Here is an 18,738-nt window from a genome sequence, read left to right on the forward strand (position 1 = left end):
CATGAGCTGCAAGGAAGAAATTATATTTTTTTCCTATTTAGGTGGAATGTTCTATAGATGTCTATTAAGTCCATTTGCTTCATTACCTCCATTAATTCTCTTATTTCTCTATTAGGTTTCTGTCTGATTAACCTGTCCATTGGTGAGAGAGGTGTGTTGAAGTCTCCTACTATTATTGTGTGTGGTTTGATGTCTGCCTTGGGTTCTAGTAATGTTTCTTTTACATAAGTGGGTGCTTTTATATTAGGGGCATAGATATTCAGGATTGAGACTTCATCCTGATGAATTGTTCCTGTTATGAGTATAACATGACCATCTCTATCTCTTCTGATTGATTTTAGTTTGAAGTCATATTTGTTAGAAATTAATATGGCCACACCTGCTTGCTTCTTAGGTCCATTTGCTTGAAAAACATTTTCCCATCCCTTTACTCTGAGTAGATGTCTGTCTTTGTGGTTGAGGTGTGTTTCTTGTAAACAGCAGAACGTTGGATCCTGTTTTCATATCCAGTTTCTTAGCCTGTGTCTTTTTATAGGTGAATTGAGTCCATTGATATTAATGACCAGTGGTTGTTAATTCCAGGATTTTTTTTTGGTAGTAGAGTTTGTGTGTTTCCCTTCTTTGAGTTGTGCTGGTGAGGGTCACTAGATGTCTGACTTATTGTGGGCAATGTTGGATTTCTTGGGTTGTGATTTTCCTTCTATTACTTTCTGTAAGGCTGGAATTGTTGCCATGTATTGTTTAAATTTGTTCTTATCCTGGAATATTTTGTTTTCTCCATTGATACTGAATAATAGCTTGGCTGGGTATAGTAGTCCGGGCTTACATCCATGGTCTCTTACTTTCTGCAGTACCTCTCTCCAGCACCTTCTGGCTTTCATGGTTTCCATAGGAAAGTCCGATGTAAGTCTGATAGGTTTACCTTTTTAAGTTACTTGACCTTTTTCCTTTGCAGCTCTTAATATTCTTAATATACACAAAATCTGTATATTTTGTGTTTTGATTATTATATTGCAAGGGGATTTTTTTTATCAAGTCTATTTGGTGTTCTGTATGCTTCTTGAATATTCAAAGGAACATCTCTCTTTAGGTTGGGAAAGTTTTCTTCTATAATTTTGTTAAATATATTTTCTTGGCCTTTGAGCTGTAATTCTTCTTCTTCTATCCCTATTATTCTTAGGTTTGGTCTTTTTATTGTGTCCCATATTTCCTGTATGTTTTGTGATGAGAATTTTTTAGCTTTGCTGTTTTCTTTGATCAGTGCATTTATTTTTCTCTATGGTGTCTTTAGAATCTGAGATTCTTTCTTCTATCTCTTGTATTCTATTTGTTATGCTTGTTTCTGTAGTCTCTGTTTGTTTACCTAGATTTTCCATATCCATCCAGCCCTCATTTTGTGTTTTCTTCCTTGCCTCCATTTCAGTTTTCAATTCTTGAACTGTTTCCATTACCCGTTTGACTGTTTTTTTCTTGGTTTCCCAGGGTATCATGTACGTATTTATCCATTTCCTCAAACTTTTTGTTATACTTCTCATCCATTTCTATAAGGGCATTTTTTATATGATGTTTAAGGGACTTTATCGCTTTCATAATGTGAATTTTTTCCACTTCTTCTGTATTAGGGTGTTCAAGATCTCCTGTTGTAAGATTTCTGGGTTCTGGTGTTTTCATGTTGTTCTTCAGATTGGTGGAGGAATTCTTGCCTTGGCACCTGCCCATCTCTTCTTTCAAATGCTATCCAATGGATCTTCCAGAACAGGGTCAGGTTCCCTCACTGACAAAAGGCCTACCTTGCTGCAGGCAGGTTATTGATGCAAAGGAATTCCTGCCCGCAGCTCCATTTCCGGGCACCGGCCACAGGTCAAGAACACACTCACCTCTCTGATGGGTCTTCCAGAACAGGGTCAGGTTCCCTTGCTGGCCAGGGACTCACTGACAAAAGGCCTACCTTGCTGCAGGCAGGCTATTCAAGCAAAGGAACCCCCGCCAGCCCCATTGCCCTCAGCACCCGTCTCAGTGCCCAACCAGGCTGAGCTGGAGGATCTTGTGGCCCCGCTGAAGGGAGGAAGAAGGCTTCTTTTCATGGTCTTGCCATGTTCTCTTCCATGCTCCCTGCTATGCTCTTGCCAAGTTCCCTGCCACACTCTTTGCCACGTTTCCTGTCAGGCTTCTGCCATGCTCTTGCTATTCTCCTGCCACGTTTTTTACCATGTTTCCTGCAACTCTTGCCACGTTCCCTGCCACGCTCTTGCTATTCTGCCACACTCCTTACCACAATCACTGCCATGTTCCCTGCCATGCTCTTGCTATACTCTTCCAATGCTACTTACCATATTCCCTGCCACCGTGCTTGCCACGTTCCTTGCCACGTTCCCTGTCATGCTCTTGCTATGCTTCTGCCACACTCCTTTTCACGATCTTCACACACTCTCTGCCATGCTCCCAGCTATACCCTTGCCACATTCCCTGCCATGCTCCTTGCCACGTTCCCTTCTACTATCTCTGCCACATTCCCTGCCACACTCCCGCCACACTCTTTCTATACTCCTGCCATGCTCCTTACTATGTTCCCTGCCATGCTCTTTGCCACTTTCCCTGCCATGTTCTTGGTATACTACTGCCACGGTTCTAGCCACATTCCCTACCATGTTCCCTGCCATGCACACATTCCCTGCCATGTTCTTTGCCACATTTCCTGCCATGCTATTACCACGCTCCCACCACACTCCTTTTCACGATCTTGCCATGCTCTCTGCCACGTCCCTGCCAAGCTCTTGGTATACTCCTTCCACGCTCCTTGCCACATTCCCTGCCATGCTGTTTGCCACATTCCCTGCCACACACACATTCCTGCCACATTCCCTGCCACACACACATTCCTGCCACATTCCCTGCCACACACACATTCCTGCCACATTCCCTGCCACACACACATTCCTGCCACATTCCCTGCCACACACACATTCCTGCCACATTCCCTGCCATGCTCTTTGCCACATTCCTGGCCACACTCTTGCTATAATCCTGCCTTGCTCCTCACCATGTTCCCTACCAAGCTCTTGATATGTTCCCTGCCACACAGTTGCTATACTTCTGCTATGTTCCTTACCACATTCCCTGCCATGCTCTTTACCATGTTCCAGGCCACACTCCCGCCACCCTCTTGCTATACTCCTACCACGCTTGTTACCACGATTCCTGCCACCTTCCCTGCCATTATTTGATATACTCCTGCCACACTCCTTGCCATGATCCCTGACACATTCCCTGTCACACACACACATTCCCTACTACGTTCCCTCCCAAGTTCTTGGTATACTCCTGATATGCTCCTTTCAACATTCCCTGACACGCAATTGGTATACTACTTTCATGCTCCTTGTCACATTCCCTGCCACACTCTTTGCCATGTTCCCTGCCACGCTCCCACCATGCTCTTGCCATACTCTAGTCATGCTCCTTACCATGTTCCCTGCCATGCTTTTGCCACGTTCCATGCCACGTACTTGCTATATTACTGCCACGCTCTTTGCCATGTTTCCTGCCAGAATCTTGCTATACTCCTGCCACAATCCAGACCAAATTCCCTTCCACATTCCCTGCCATGCTCTTGCTATACTACTGCCATGCTCCTCATCATGTTCCCTGCCACGTTTCCTGCCACACTCTTGCTATACTCTTGCCACAATTCTTACCACGTTCCCTGCCACACCCTTGCTATACTACTGCCACGCTCCTCACCACGTTCCCTGCCAGGCTCTTTCTATGATCCTGCCACATTCTTTAAAATGTTCCCTTCCATGCTCTTGCTATACTCCTGCCGTGCTCCTTACCACGTTCCCTGCCATGCTCTGGAAACATTCCTTTTCATGATCTTGCCATGCTCTCTGCCACGTTCCCTGCCACTTTCCCTGCCATGCTCTTTGCCACGTTCCCTGCCACTTTCCCTGCCATGCTCTTTGCCACGTTCCCTGCCACTTTCCCTGCCATGCTCTTTGCCACGTTCCCTGTCACTTTCCCTGCCATGCTCTTTGCCACGTTCCCTGCCACTTTCCCTGCCATGCTCTTTGCCACGTTCCCTGTCACTTTCCCTGCCATGCTCTTTGCCACGTTCCCTGTCACTTTCCCTGCCATGCTCTTTGCCACGTTCCCTGCCACTTTCCCTGCCATGCTCTTTGCCACGTTCCCTGCCACTTTCCCTGCCATGCTCTTTGCCACGTTCCCTGTCACTTTCCCTGCCATGCTCTTTGCCACGTTCCCTGCCACTTTCCCTGCCATGCTCTTTGCCACGTTCCCTGCCACTTTCCCTGCCATGCTCTTTGCCACGTTCCCTGTCACTTTCCCTGCCATGCTCTTTGCCACGTTCCCTGCCACTTTCCCTGCCATGCTCTTTGCCACGTTCCCTGCCACTTTCCCTGCCATGCTCTTTGCCATGTTCCCTGTCACTTTCCCTGCCATGCTCTTTGCCACGTTCCCTGCCACTTTCCCTGCCATGCTCTTTGCCACGTTCCCTGCCACTTTCCCTGCCATGCTCTTTGCCACGTTCCCTGCCACTTTCCCTGCCATGCTCTTTGCCACGTTCCCTGCCACTTTCCCTGCCATGCTCTTTGCCACGTTCCCTGCCACTTTCCCTGCCATGCTCTTTGCCACGTTCCCTGCCACTTTCCCTGCCATGCTCTTTGCCACGTTCCCTGCCACTTTCCCTGCCATGCTCTTTGCCACGTTCCCTGCCACTTTCCCTGCCATGCTCTTTGCCACGTTCCCTGCCACTTTCCCTGCCATGCTCTTTGCCACGTTCCCTGCCACTTTCCCTGCCATGCTCTTTGCCACGTTCCCTGCCACTTTCCCTGCCATGCTCTTTGCCACGTTCCCTGCCACTTTCCCTGCCATGCTCTTTGCCACGTTCCCTGCCACTTTCCCTGCCATGCTCTTTGCCACGTTCCCTGCCACTTTCCCTGCCATGCTCTTTGCCACGTTCCCTGCTACTTTCCCTGCCATGCTCTTTGCCACGTTCCCTGCCACTTTCCCTGCCATGCTCTTTGCCACGTTCCCTGCCACTTTCCCTGCCATGCTCTTTGCCACGTTCCCTGCCACTTTCCCTGCCATGCTCTTTGCCACGTTCCCTGCCACTTTCCCTGCCATGCTCTTTGCCACGTTCCCTGCCATGCTTCCACTATATTCTTGCTGTACTCTATCCACGCTCCTTACCATGTTCCCTGCCATGCTTTTGCCACATTCCATGCCACATACTTGCTATAATACTGCCACGGTCTTACTATACTGTCACACTCTGCCATGCTCTTGCCACCGTCTTGCAATACTCCTGCCATGCTCCTGCCATGTTCCTGCCATGATCTTGCCATGCTCCTGCAATGATCTTGCCATACTCCTGCCATAATCTTGACACACTCCCAGGCACACTCTTGCCATGTTTCCTGCCATGCTCTTGTCATATTCCCTACCATGCTCTTGGTATACCCTTGCCACATTTCCAGCCATGCTACCTGCCACACACTAGCTATTGTCCTGCCATGCTCCCACTGTGCTCTTGCTATACTTCTGCTACACTCCTTGCCATGCTTCCTACCATGCTCTTGCCATGATACCTGCCACTCAGCTTCCATGTCCCTGCCACTCTCTTGACACGAACTGGCCACAATCTTGCCATGTTCCCTGCCATGCTCTTGCCATGTTCCCTGCCACGTTCCCTACTAAGATCCCTGCCATGATCTTGCTATGCTTCCTGCCACTAACTTGCTATAGTCCTGCCACACTCCCTGCCATGCTCTTGCCATGTCCATGCCACAATCTTGCCATGCTCTTGCCATGATCTCTGCCACAGTATCTTCCATGCTCTTGGTATACTCCTGCCATGCTCCTTACCACATTCCCTGCCACAGTCTTGCCACATTTCCTGTCATGCTCTTAGTATACTCCTGCCATGTTTCCTGCCACGATCTTAACATGATCTTGACATGCTCCCGGCCACACTCTTGCCATGCACTTGCTATACTCCTGCCACATTCCCTGCCATGCTATTGCCAATCTCCCACCACTCTCCTGCCATACTCTTGCCATGCTCCTGCCACTTTCCTACCACACTACCTGCCACAATTTTGCCACACTCCCTGCCATGATCTTGCTATATAGTCCTGCCACGCTCTCTGCCACGCTCCTGCCATGATCTTGGTGTACTCTTGCCATACTTTTTGCCATGTTCCCTGCCACACTCTTGCCACGCTCTTTCTACACTGACATGCTCCCTGCCCCTCTCTTGCCACTCTCCTTGCCACACCCCCTGCCACACACTTGCTATAGTCCTGTCACACCCCTGCTATACTCTTGCCACATTCCCTGCCACCCTCTTTCCACATACTTGCTATAGTCCTGCCATGCTCCTTGCCATGCTCTTGCCACACTTTCTATACTCCAACCACGCTCCCTGCCAGGCTCTTTCCATCCTCCTGCCATGCTCCTTGCCACGTTCCCTGCCACACTCTTGCCACACTTTCTATACTCCTACCATGCTCCCTGCCAGGCTCTTGCCATACTCCCTGCCACACTACTGCCACGCTCCCTGCCATGCTCTTTCCATACTCTTGCCATGCTCGCTGCTGTGCTCCTGCCATGTTTCTGCCACACTTCTGCCATGCTACCTGCCATGCTCCTGCCACTTTCCATATGAAGTTACGTACTGTTATTTCAAGGTCTGTGAAGAGTTTTGCTAGGATTTTGATGGGCATTGCATTCAATCTGTAGATTGCTTTTGGTAAAATTGCCATTTTTATTCTGTTACTTCTGCCTACCCAAGAGCATGGAAGATCTTTCCACTTTCTAGTGTCTTCTTCAATTTCTTTCTTCAAAGATTTAAAATTCTTGTCATACAAGTCTTTCACTTGTTTGGTCAAAGTTACTCTGAGATATTTTATGCTATTTGTGGTTATTGTGAAGGGTGTTGTCTGATTCTTTCCCAGCCCTTTATCATCTATTTTATACAGGAGGGCTACTGATATTTTTGAGTTAATATTGTATCCTGCTACATTACTGAAAGTGTATATGAGTTGTAGAAGTTCCTTGGTAGAATTTTTGGGATTGCTTATGTAAACTACCATATCATCAGCAAACGGTGAGAGTTTGACTTCTTTTCTGATTTGTATCCCCTTGATCTTATTTTGTGGTCTTATTGCTCTAGCTAGGACCGCAGACACTATATTGAATAGATATGGAGAGAGTGGACAAACTTGTCTTGTTCCTGATTTCAGTGGAATCATTAGGAGTTTCTCTCCATTTAGTTTGATGTTGGCTGTTGGCTTGCTGTATATTGCCTGCTCTATCTTCTAAGTGATTTAAATTGTTATAATTACACAATTCCTCTATCTCCTTAAGTAATATATAATTTTACAATAGTATAGCTAACCAAACTTTCTTTTACCTACATTGGCATGGAATCTTTTCTAACACTTCATTTTTTAACCTTCTTGTTTCTTTAAATCCAAAGTATTTCTTGTAAAAATTATAACTAAAAATTTTTTTAGTGTATTTGGGTCTGGAAGATGGAGCTGTGAGTAAAGACCTAACTTGAGTTTGATTCCTAGGACCCACATGGTGGAAGGAAAGAACTGACTCTTGCCAGTTGTCCTCTGACTACCACCCTCTACACACACACACTAAAGGCAAAAATGTAAAAAAAAAAAAAGTATCCATTATGTTCAACATTGTATTTTAATGGAGTAATCTTTTTATAATTACTCAAAAGAGTCACTTCTGGATTTGTATATCCTTTCTTTATCCTTCATTAATTTCTTTTGCACTTTGTTAATTTTCTAAAAAAACATTTAGTGTATATTATTATTGTAGGTTCTTTGTATCAGGGATTATGAGACTGAGTTGAAATTTAATAAAATTCTCTCTTTCCTTCAAAACACAAAAAGAGAGAGTGGAGGGAGGGAGGGATACACACACACACACACACACACACAGAGAGAGAGAGAGAGAGAGAGAGAGAGAGAGAGAGAGAGAGGGAGGGAGAATTCCCATAGAAACACAAAACAGGAAATTAAATTCACTTAAATTCCAAGAAGTCACTTCAGTTGGTGGAGGTTGGAATAACAACAATCAGTCTCCATGTCTTCATTTCAACAATCTGAGTTGAAGTCTACTTAAAACATAAAGCCACAGTACATTACGGACAAAACAGTTATTGATCAACCAGGCTTCAATAAACTACTTCAAAAAACACAAGCTGTAATCAAGCTGTAATTTCTAGATACCTGCTAGAAAACTCAAAGGGAGATAGGTAGGTAGTTGACACCACATGCATAGCTACATTTAGCCAAAATTAACAGCAGATTCTAGTCAGACTCTCCTGAAGTTGTAAAGATTGAAATACTCACTTCAGATGGTTTTTACTACATAGCTACTATGCAGCTAGAAGACATGTTCCTGCTGCTTCTTATCTTGCAGCCCATCTTTGTTTGCTTATAAACGTTGACATATTGTATGTGAATTGATATTTCAGATTTATTCAGGGATGGTTTTGGAGAAAATCCACTTTTCTACTGCCTAATTGCTGAAGCACCCAGTCAACAGACAGAATTGGGTAAATATTTTTTCTCCAGTTTAATCTAAAATATATTTTCTGTATCTGAAAGCAGAATTAACAGCTAATAAATACAAAATGTGTAAATAGTATTAAGCACAGGAGTGCAATATGCAAACCTGGTATACTTTTAAATAATTGTTATGCCACTCTGCTTATAAAAGCATTAAAAATTATAAGAATGCATATCTAATCATACTTTCTTTTAAATGCTATTTTATAAGAAAAGTATTTTCTACATTATAAATTTATGTACTGATAATTTGTCCAGCAACCACTTATTGCTTTAATAGTTAAAACAGCAAATAAATTTTTAAATTCTATTTGAAGACATATAAATTTTTGTGAATGAAAGCATTAGACTTTTTGCCCCTTTCTTCTCCCCAGAAGTAAATACTATTGGATTTGCCATGTACTACTACACATACGACCCCTGGGTTGGTAAAACGCTTCACCTAGAGGATTTTTACATCAGTGAAGATTACCAAGGTAAAACTACAATCAGTAATATTTACAAACATTTAAAAGTTTCTAAGTTCCATTTTAATATAAAGACTATAGATAGGATTTTAAGATATTCAGATAACTAATTTTTATTTCGTGAAATGGATCAGGATCCTAGTACAGTGAAGACTCAACTACAAGTTAGAAAGTACTTCAATAGTATTCATCGAGTAAGCTATGCTATCTCCAACTGCTATTTTGATCTGTAATAATAGACATAGTTAAGAAATATACCCCGTTCTATGAAAGCAGTGATGGCCAGCCTGGTGACATAAACCTTTTATTCCAGTATTTAGAAGATGTAGAGGAAGGTAGTTCTCTGTGAATTCAAGTGCCAAGTCATCCAACTATAGATGGTGAAACCATTTCTCAAGAAGAAGAAAGAATACAAAGACAAAGATTCATTTATTCACCATGGATTTTAAGATAAAGCTAATCTCTTCTGTATTACCATTGTCGCCATGTTCCAATAAAATAAAAGATAATTTAAAGCATTCACGAATTCAGTTCCAACACATGATATTATGTATATTTCACAATATATGGCAACCATAAACAGAGTTTGATCTTTTATTGCTTTAAAATTAAATGACTACTTATGTGAAAAACTTCAATTTACAGCCTTATTTAACAATGTCTATTTCATAGGTCTGGGTATTGGGGGTGACATGCTGAAGAAACTAAGTCAGGTATGTATTATAGTTAGTATTAAGAGTCTACATGTTATCCTTTTCTTCATCAAGCGTTCTTTAACAGGGCAAAGATTATGTAACTAATCTAACTAATTAAGTATAACACCAGGACTTGTTCATTTGTAAAGTGCTTGCCGTGTAAACATGAGAATCTGAATTCAATTCTCAGAACCCACATAAAAAGTCAGGAGTGGTGATACACACTTTTATGTCGGCAATGGCAAGGGGAAAGGTAGAGACTTGGAACTTTTGTGCTCACTGGCTGCCACCCTAAGCTACTTAATGAAATATCAGGCCAGTTAGAGACTTTGCCTCTATCAAAAAGTGGAGAGCACCTGAGGGATAACAGCTGGAGTTGCCCTCGGCTCACCACATGCATGCACACACATGCATCCCAAACCCATATGAACATGTGCATTCACATACACAAAACATTTTTGCAAGATGCATTTCAAATATTTATTAAAGTGGATCTTCAAGTTGAAAAATCAGATTCTGTAAGTTATATTTAGTTAAATTTTATTCCTATATAATGTACACACTATATGTGTTTTTTACCATCAAGGAGAAGTAAGCATGAAGGAGAGTAGAAAGCAATTTTACTCATAAAATAGACCCACAATGTGACTCACAATGGTATAAAAGATTCTTCTTGTCCTAAAATACCCATAGTATTTTGAATTATTATATACATATAGTATTATATATTGTAGACAATGACTATATTGTCAAATAAGGACAATATTTATTTGTTTTAAAACAGATAGCCATCAACACCCACTGCAGTGCCATGCAATTTCTTGTCGTCATTTGGAATCAGGATTCTGTTGAGTACTACAGTCGCCTAGGGGCTTTAGACCTTTCCTGTGAGGAAGGCTGGCATTTGTTCAGATTTAACATCGAGGATCTCCTGGGACTTGCAGAGGAAGAATGAAAACACCTAGTAACAACTCATCCAAAGATAGGCCTCAACGTTTGAATGTCACCTTAGAAACATCGCTTTGACATCAAATGTTGTTAAATAAAGCAAGTGAGCAAAATACTCTTGTAGATATTTGGCTTTACAGATTTTTCAAGATACAGTCAATTCTTCATTATCCAAACTAAACACTAAAGTCTAGTAAAAGTTCTAACAATCTAATTGATTTCATCATTCAAAAACCACTTACACTGGACTTGAAGTTTTTAGTAACTATATTTCATGAAATGTACAATGGTGTTATTTTCATATTTTAACATAATTGAAATTAAGGTAAGCACAATTCTCAAATGGAATTTTCTTAAAGATTTAGGTTTTATATGTGATGAAGTATGGGTATATGTAAATAGAAATAGGTAGGTATGAGGTTTACAATTCATTTCCTATAGTGATGCTAAGTTCTGAAGACATTACTTATGAAAAGCGCATGATTCTTTATCTTGAGCATTCAGTACCATTGCCTCTTTGCTACTGTTCCATAAGTAATTCCATCCCTCAACATCTAGAGCTCTTTGGTTATAGTTAGAGAAGATATCACATTCAACACTTTTATTTGTATATGTTTCCATCCTTCCTGGTACAGTTGCTTTATAAAGCTCCAAGTATTTTGGGATTATGTAACCATCTAGAACTATCATAAATGGGTGAGTTCCTGATATACATCAGTCATACCCACAAAGGATATTTGCCTATTAGAAAATACTTATTTAAAAATTTGTTTGGTTTATCATATTTATATATACCAAGGACACGGGGTTGCAATGAATTAATAAATTCTATTTGGAAGATGGAAAAGGTGACAGTAAAATTATACTTGAAAGTTAGGTAGAATGTAAGAATGTAGAGTGAAACAAGACAAAGGGGTGTACTGAGAGAAAATAGCACAGGCAGAAAGAGCAAACATGTTCATTAAGCAAATGGAATGTCATAAATGTACATATGAAGGAAGGTGTCTAAGAAGCAAGATTAGAATTAGAATATAAGATAGTAGTAAGTTTTCATTTGACTCTATAGACAATGGTAAGCTACCGAAGTTTTCATTGACACATCAACTTAATAGTCAAAAAGATGACTGTCACAAAATGAAAGATGAGCTTTAAGAATCAGGGAATATACATTTAAATCAAACTCATTCATTTCTGAACTTTGATATTCTGCCTTCCTCACCACGAGTAAAAATACTCATTTTCTACCTTCCTATAGTGAAGACTGTGGCTATATGGGTTCTGGTTTAGTTATACACAGAAATCTGATGAAAAGGACTCAGGTGTCCTTTTTGCACACTGTACACCTGTCCTATGTCTTCCTATTTTGGATATGTAACATGCTCCCTGGAGGTACAAGTTATCTTGTGACTCTGAAATATGCTAAGGAGATCAGTGTGGAAAGTCTTGATGTCACCAAGGAAATACTGTATTATACCTACACCTGCAGCCAGAAGCTTTTATCTGTCTAGCTTGGTTCAGTTTTTCTCTGGCCTGCTGGTCCCCATTGCTATCTATAAAATTCAGAGGTTTAATATTAATTATAATTTCTTGGCTGATTGCTCAGGCTTATTACTGAATAGCTCTTACATTTAAATCAACCAATTTTAAATAATCTGTGTATCACTACAAGGCTTCATGGCATTACCTGTTCTCTAGTACATCTTGTTGTTCCAGCAGCTCATTGGCATTTCTCCAACTCTACCTTCTTTTGGCCTATATCTCTGCTTGGATTTCCCACATATCTATATTGTACCGTGCCCTAGGCCAAAACAGCTTTATTCATCAAACAATAAAAGCAACACATATTGGCAGTGTTCAAAAGGACATCCCACATCAAATGCCACCTTATTTCTGGTTTTAAATGTATTACTTGTTTAAGCTCTTTACCTGGTTCACATGCAAACAAAACCCATCTGAAGTAAGGTTGACAGTGTGCAGATTAGCCAGTAAGTTATTGTGATATCAGGAGAGTGAAGATAAAGATGTAATAAGAAAATGATAGAATTAGGAAAGGGAGAAAAATTGATTTGAGAATAAGAAATTGGGAAAGTATTTAGTTTTAGACACAATGACATTGAAATACCTTTGAAATGTTGGATCGATATAAATAGTCATTAGAAATATAGGTTAGTCTGCTGTATTAGAAAAAGACTGAGGCTATAATATGAATAGTAACTTAGAAATGGTGGCTGAAGCCAGAAGCTGGTAAAATAAAAATGAAAGCATATCGAGAATGAGATAAGATCACAAAGAATGGAAGCTGAGAAGTCTCAGGCTTTGAAACATTTAGAGCAACAGAAGCAGGAAGAGTAACAAGAAATGCAGGGATAACAGAATACAAAGGAGGAGTAAGTCTCAAGAAGGGAATGGTGAACACTGATTAACAACCTAAGAATTCAAGTAAACATAGAAGTTATGAGGTTCCAAGTTCAAGAAAAGTTAAAAGAGAGGAAGCTAGACAAGAAATTGATTACCCTTCTCTATATAAAAACTAAACTGATTACAAAAGTAAAATTAAAAGGATAGCATAAAACTAGTTGTGTATCTGGCATTGTATCTGAAAACCTAATGCATCAAAGCAGCTCTAATTCTCAGTGAGTTCTCAGATGTTCTTTGAGTATCTTGGTTCTAATTCTACTTTTAATATGCTTAATTCTTGAAATTGTTGTTTACAAATGTAGGTGCTGTCACAAAGCAATGTCATGAATGGTGCTATCATGAAGTGAAGGATATTGGAATTTAAGAAAATGGGACCTATAAGTCTATTAAAGAGAAATGAACTCTTTTTTCTTTAAGATCAGTATCAAATTTCAGCTCCATGCTGACCATTGAAAATGGTCAGGGAAAAATTATGTTGACTGGAAATGGCGTGGCAAATGCACAAAAAAAAATATTTCGCAGAAGCCTTAAAATCTATGAGCACATTCTTGTGTTAAATTTAAAAAGCAAGGTTACATAATTTTTGAAGATCAGGGAACTATGTATAGCTAACATGACAACATGGTATAATTTCAGTTTCTTTCGGAACACTGTTATAATTTGACAACTTGTACTGATAAGTTGATTTTTACCTTGAAAATGCATGTGTGTGTGTGTGTGTGTGTGTGTGTGTGTATAACTTAAATAAGAAGTTAAATACCTGAAACTGCCAAGTCTGTAGTTTTCATTATCAAGTTCTGGCATGAATTTTGTATGTGATATCATAAAAGACTTGATAACGTCTCAAAAATCACATTGTTTTCAACATTTGGCCTCGAACCACCTTACTTCTGAAAGTAAATACTGCCATGTCAAAATCAACATTTTTAAGGAATTTTTGTTAGCTGGTGATAGTTTAACCCTTTGGGTCTTATAATATTCAGGTTTAAAAACTCAAGTACAGACTGAGCAAGTTGTATTTATATATTTAGGAACACACACATACACAGACACACCAACATCCACACCCACCCATACTTGCATAACAACTAATGAAAAAGAGGTCATCACATTGACAGAGAGCAGAAGGGATATATGAGATTTGCAGGTAGGAAAGTAGAGGGGTAACTATGAAAATTATAATTTCAAGATTGTTTTAAATAATTAAAATATATTTTTATTTTTCTCTGCTTTTAATTTTTTGAGATTATAATTACATCAGTCCCGCTTTCCTTTCCTCCCTCAAAATTCTCCCATGTACCACTCCTTGTTCTTTTTCAAATTTGTGGCCTCTTTTCTCATTAATTGTTCTTACATACATATACATATTCCTTATATGTAAGTCCAAGCTGCTCAGTCTGTATAGTGTAACTTGTGATTTCAGGGTTGACCATTTGGTATTGGATAACCAATTTGTGCGCTCCTCCCTGAGGAAGACTATTTCTCCTGCTCTCATCATCCTTCATTGCTTGTAGTTCTTTGGGTTGAGTTGATACCTTCTGGGCTTTTCCCTACCAGTTTGCCATGTCTACTGTTTCCTTGTTCCATGCATCTATACAATGTATTCTGACCATATCCATCCACTACTACTTCTCCAACTCTGCTTTATGCTCTCTACTCAATCTCCCTCCTAACTTCACATCACATTATTTTTTAATGCTGACTCTAATTAATGCTGCTCATATGCACATGGCTATAGGCCATCCAGTGGGGCTTGAGCAACCTACCAGGGGCCACATACCCAATAGAAAGTGACTATTTGTTAGCATCATTCAGTGGGTCATAGCTCCTTGGATAGGGGGTAGGACCTCAACATTGAGTGGCAGGAGCTCTCCTATCTGTGCTGGAATTTTGACTGGCTTGATCTTGTACATGACACTATCCATTTTAAATACTTAAAAGTGTCCATGAGTGTACATGTTAGTGTATACAATAATGTGTGAGTGTGGGCACATCTATACTACAAGAATATGTGTTGTGACCAAAACTTGAGACACATTTCTTGTTCTTCACTATTGCAAACATGAGCCTAGCTACCCCAGAAACTTCTGAGGGTCCTCCTATCTCCACAGTCTTCTTGTAAGAGGGTAGAAACATTGAGATTACAGAGGTGCACTGATACACTTGGTATTACTTGGCTTCTAGAGATTTAGACTCAGGTCTTCATGCTTTCATGATAAGCCTTTGTCCCACTAGACCATCTCAGCCCCATTTTAATGACTGCACATACAAAATCTCTTGGTGTGTTATGCAATGACACTTCATGAGATAAGCATTTGAGGAAGTAATTTCATTGTCTTGTATTAATTTTAGAAATTCCTGTCTTTTGTCCCCCACTGCTGGGACACTGTCAGTTACTATACTAAATATGTTGACACTAGATAAGGAAAATTCTTTTAACATATGCATTTCCACTTCATATCTCTTTATTTAGGTTTACCCTTGAATGTCCCTAAAGAAGTCATTTCTCCAATGAAATTATATTTGTCATCAGTTCCATCATCAACATATCAAATTCAACTACATCTGTAGTATGAGTGCTGTCATCCACCTCTAACGCATAAAATTTACAATCAGTGCTTCTACTCCCAAACTTCTTTCAATAGATTTTCCCAGTTTTCAATCTGCCTGACTGAGGTCTCATGAGGTCTATTTATTTAGAACTAGCTCTCCCTTTCTAAGGGTGTTATATTTGTCATACTCTCTACACATTGCTTAAGAAACTCACTATAAATGAATGGTTTTAGTTTTGCTATTAAATAAGCTGTCAAAAACTAGCTATTGCAATATAACAATATAATTCATATGAGCTATAACTTAAAACCTAAATTTTTTGAGAAGACAGACTTTTTTTCAGTTCTTCTGTTTTGTCCTTAACATACAGTCCTTGACCTGAATCCAAATTTGCAGCATGGTTTTGCATATATGCCCTTTCCAAATTATAGTCATTGAAAGCTCATATGAATACAGAATACCTTACTCTTTGCCTTAACAAAAACATCTATTTTCATTGAACAATCTTCCTTAATTTATAATCTTTCTATTAGTGGTTTACTCTCTTTGGAGATATTGTAGAAGCCATGGTAGAAAAAAATTATAAGGGGCTTTAATCCCAATACTAAGGAGGCAGATGCAGGTGGATCTCTGAGTTCGAGGACAACATGGTCTAAAAGTTAGTTCCAGGATAGCCAGAACTGTTACATAGAAAAACTCTGAATAATAATAATAATAATAATAATAATAATGGACTCTGTTTACTTAAAGACACTTACTTAGCTGGGCAGTAGTAGCGCATGCCTTTAATCCTAGCACTTGGAAGGCAGTGGCAGGCAGATCTCTGCGAGTTTGAGGCCAGCTTGGTCAAGAGCAAGTTCCAGGACAACCAAGGCTGTTATACAGTAAAATCCCGTCTCAAAATACAAAACAAAAAATATTTATCATGTGTGCACATAAGCATGTCACTGTCTTGTGTGCAGGTCACAGGATAACCTGTAAGATTCAGTTCTCTCATTGCACCATGTGGCTCTGAGGGCTCTAATTCAGGTCATTTGGCTTCAGGGAAAACACTTTTACTTGCTAGGCCATCTAAGCTTTGTGCTTATTTGATTATGAAACTCAATTGACAGTGAAGCAGAAAACAAGGTGTGCATCAGCATGCCAGAAGCTGATGCAGGAAGAAAGGCAGGGCAAATTTTAAAGCACTCCAGGCAGTGTGTTATCAGTGACTGAGGTTTGAAGCATCCTTAATAATCAAACAATATTTGCCTGTCTCCTAAATATCTAACACCTAATGGCTGTAATGGTCACTAAAGTATTATTGATAATCAATGTGCTTTACTTCATTTACACATTAATAGCACTTTAAACATGTATAGAAATTAAAGAAAGAAAGTCAAAAGACAGTTTGAGGGAAGAGGCTGTTATGTTTTGTCCTTTTTTTTGTATTGTGCTTTAAGATTTTCTTAAAAAAAAAAAAAAAAACTAAATCCATTTACCAGTTGAGGGATAGAGCTGAAGAGAAACCGAAGACTGAGGTTTAAACAAGATGAAATACAGTACTGTAAAAATGGAAAATCGGGGATCTGAGTTGAAAACACAAGTCTTAGGAAAGGGTACAAAGAACACAGTGCAAAGAGTTAACTCAGGAAGGTAGGTGACTGGACATGAATGGTCGGATCGAAGAATTGTACATTTCTTCTCGATGAAATAGGAAAGATGATGTTGATGGGTTTATGAGGCCTGAGAGGAATAAAACAGAAAAAGCACAACACCCAGGAAGTAGTATCAAAGTTGGTAAGCAATATTAGGACAATGTAGTATACAGTCTGTTTAAGATGTTTTCAGGCATTTAAGAATAGTTAAACCAAGCCAGGCAGTGGTGGCGCACGACTTTAATCCCAGCACTTGGGAGGCAGAGGCAGGCGGATCTCTGGGAGTTCAAGACCAGCCTGGTCTACAAGAGCTAGTTCCAGGACAGGCTCCAAAACCACAGAGAAACCCTGTCTCGAAAAACCAAAAAAAAAAAAAAAAAAAAAAAAAAGTTAAATTAAATAAAACAAAGACATATATCCAAGTTCATGTGCCATAAAATATGGATATTTTATTTCAGCTCTGGGGAAAAAAACCACATCCTTCTATCCACCACTCTAAGTTAACTGAGAATAAACTGGGAAAATTGAAGCAGATTCACATGTATAAATATGTATATGTATATTTGCATATGCATATTTGCATATTTTAGTCTTACTGACGTTCATATCTTCACCTTATTTTGCTTTCTAATAAATTCTCTTACAAGTCATAAAATATACTCCTAGTACTTCTACTTCAGTTGCCTCATTAATCTCTTAATATTACTTGTGTTGTATTCATTAATTTGTGTTTTAACCACTTGCATCATTGGGCAAACTGTTTATTTGGAATTAAACATGGGAACATGTAGAATCATGCTGTCAGTTTCCCATCTATTACATGATCTTTCACCATCGTTTCCCACTTGGTACATCTTGCGGATCTCTCCACAGGCTCCCACTGTAGTCCATTTCAGCTTCTAGTGCTGTACATATCTTTATCTTCTGGATGAGACTGCCCATGATCCATGAGGTTGGGGTCAGGTAGAAACTGTGTAGTGCCTGATGAAGTATTAAAGTGAAAAAGAAGACATTTATATTTGGTATTAGGAATATAGAAATGAGCAAAACAAAATCTCAACATGAGCCTCACATGGGTGAGATAAGCAAGATAAGTAAAATACATAGTACGTTCTATGATGGTTAGGTGTTGCACAGAACACGAAATCACAGAGGGACACATGAAATGTTGGGATAATTTCTAATTTTATATAATGTGGCTTAGAAAGAGTTTCTTGAAAGGTGATATTTGAGCAAAGAATCGAGGGAGATACAGACATGTGCTCTGTAGATATCTGTGAGAAGTGACTTCCACGATGAGCTGAAGGCAAGGAAGTGTGAGGCCCCAATACGACATGGCTACAATACAGTAGACAAATAGGTGTCGGTGAGTGAGAGAACAGAGGCTCACGGTAGTTCAGGGTCACCA

At 40.0% G+C, this 18,738-nt stretch overlaps 2 protein-coding genes across 3 annotated transcripts in view; one reads left to right on the forward strand and one right to left on the reverse strand.

Annotated features, from left to right (window-relative positions):
- LOC121443436 (spermidine/spermine N(1)-acetyltransferase-like protein 1) overlaps positions 1-10,729 on the forward strand; it is a 28,941-nt gene extending 18,212 nt beyond the window's left edge. The window contains exons 5-8 of the mRNA XM_041645193.1: positions 8,519-8,599; positions 8,987-9,088; positions 9,752-9,792; positions 10,559-10,729. Coding sequence (XP_041501127.1) covers positions 8,519-8,599; positions 8,987-9,088; positions 9,752-9,792; positions 10,559-10,729 — 395 coding nt within the window. The remainder of the gene's footprint in view (positions 1-8,518; positions 8,600-8,986; positions 9,089-9,751; positions 9,793-10,558) is intronic.
- Positions 10,730-17,753: 7,024 nt separating this feature from the next.
- Positions 17,754-18,738, reverse strand: part of LOC121443445 (MICOS complex subunit Mic27) — a 57,220-nt gene continuing 56,235 nt past the window's right edge. For both annotated transcript variants that reach the window (XM_041645199.1, XM_041645200.1), the window contains exon 9: positions 17,754-18,311. In XM_041645199.1, the coding sequence (XP_041501133.1) occupies positions 18,223-18,311 (89 nt within the window). In that variant the 3' untranslated portion in view covers positions 17,754-18,222. The remainder of the gene's footprint in view (positions 18,312-18,738) is intronic.

The sequence above is a fragment of the Microtus oregoni genome, unplaced genomic scaffold (genome assembly GCF_018167655.1).
Source record: "Microtus oregoni isolate MIOR12 unplaced genomic scaffold, Mior012 000107F_000, whole genome shotgun sequence".
Taxonomy (NCBI): Eukaryota; Metazoa; Chordata; class Mammalia; order Rodentia; family Cricetidae; genus Microtus; species Microtus oregoni.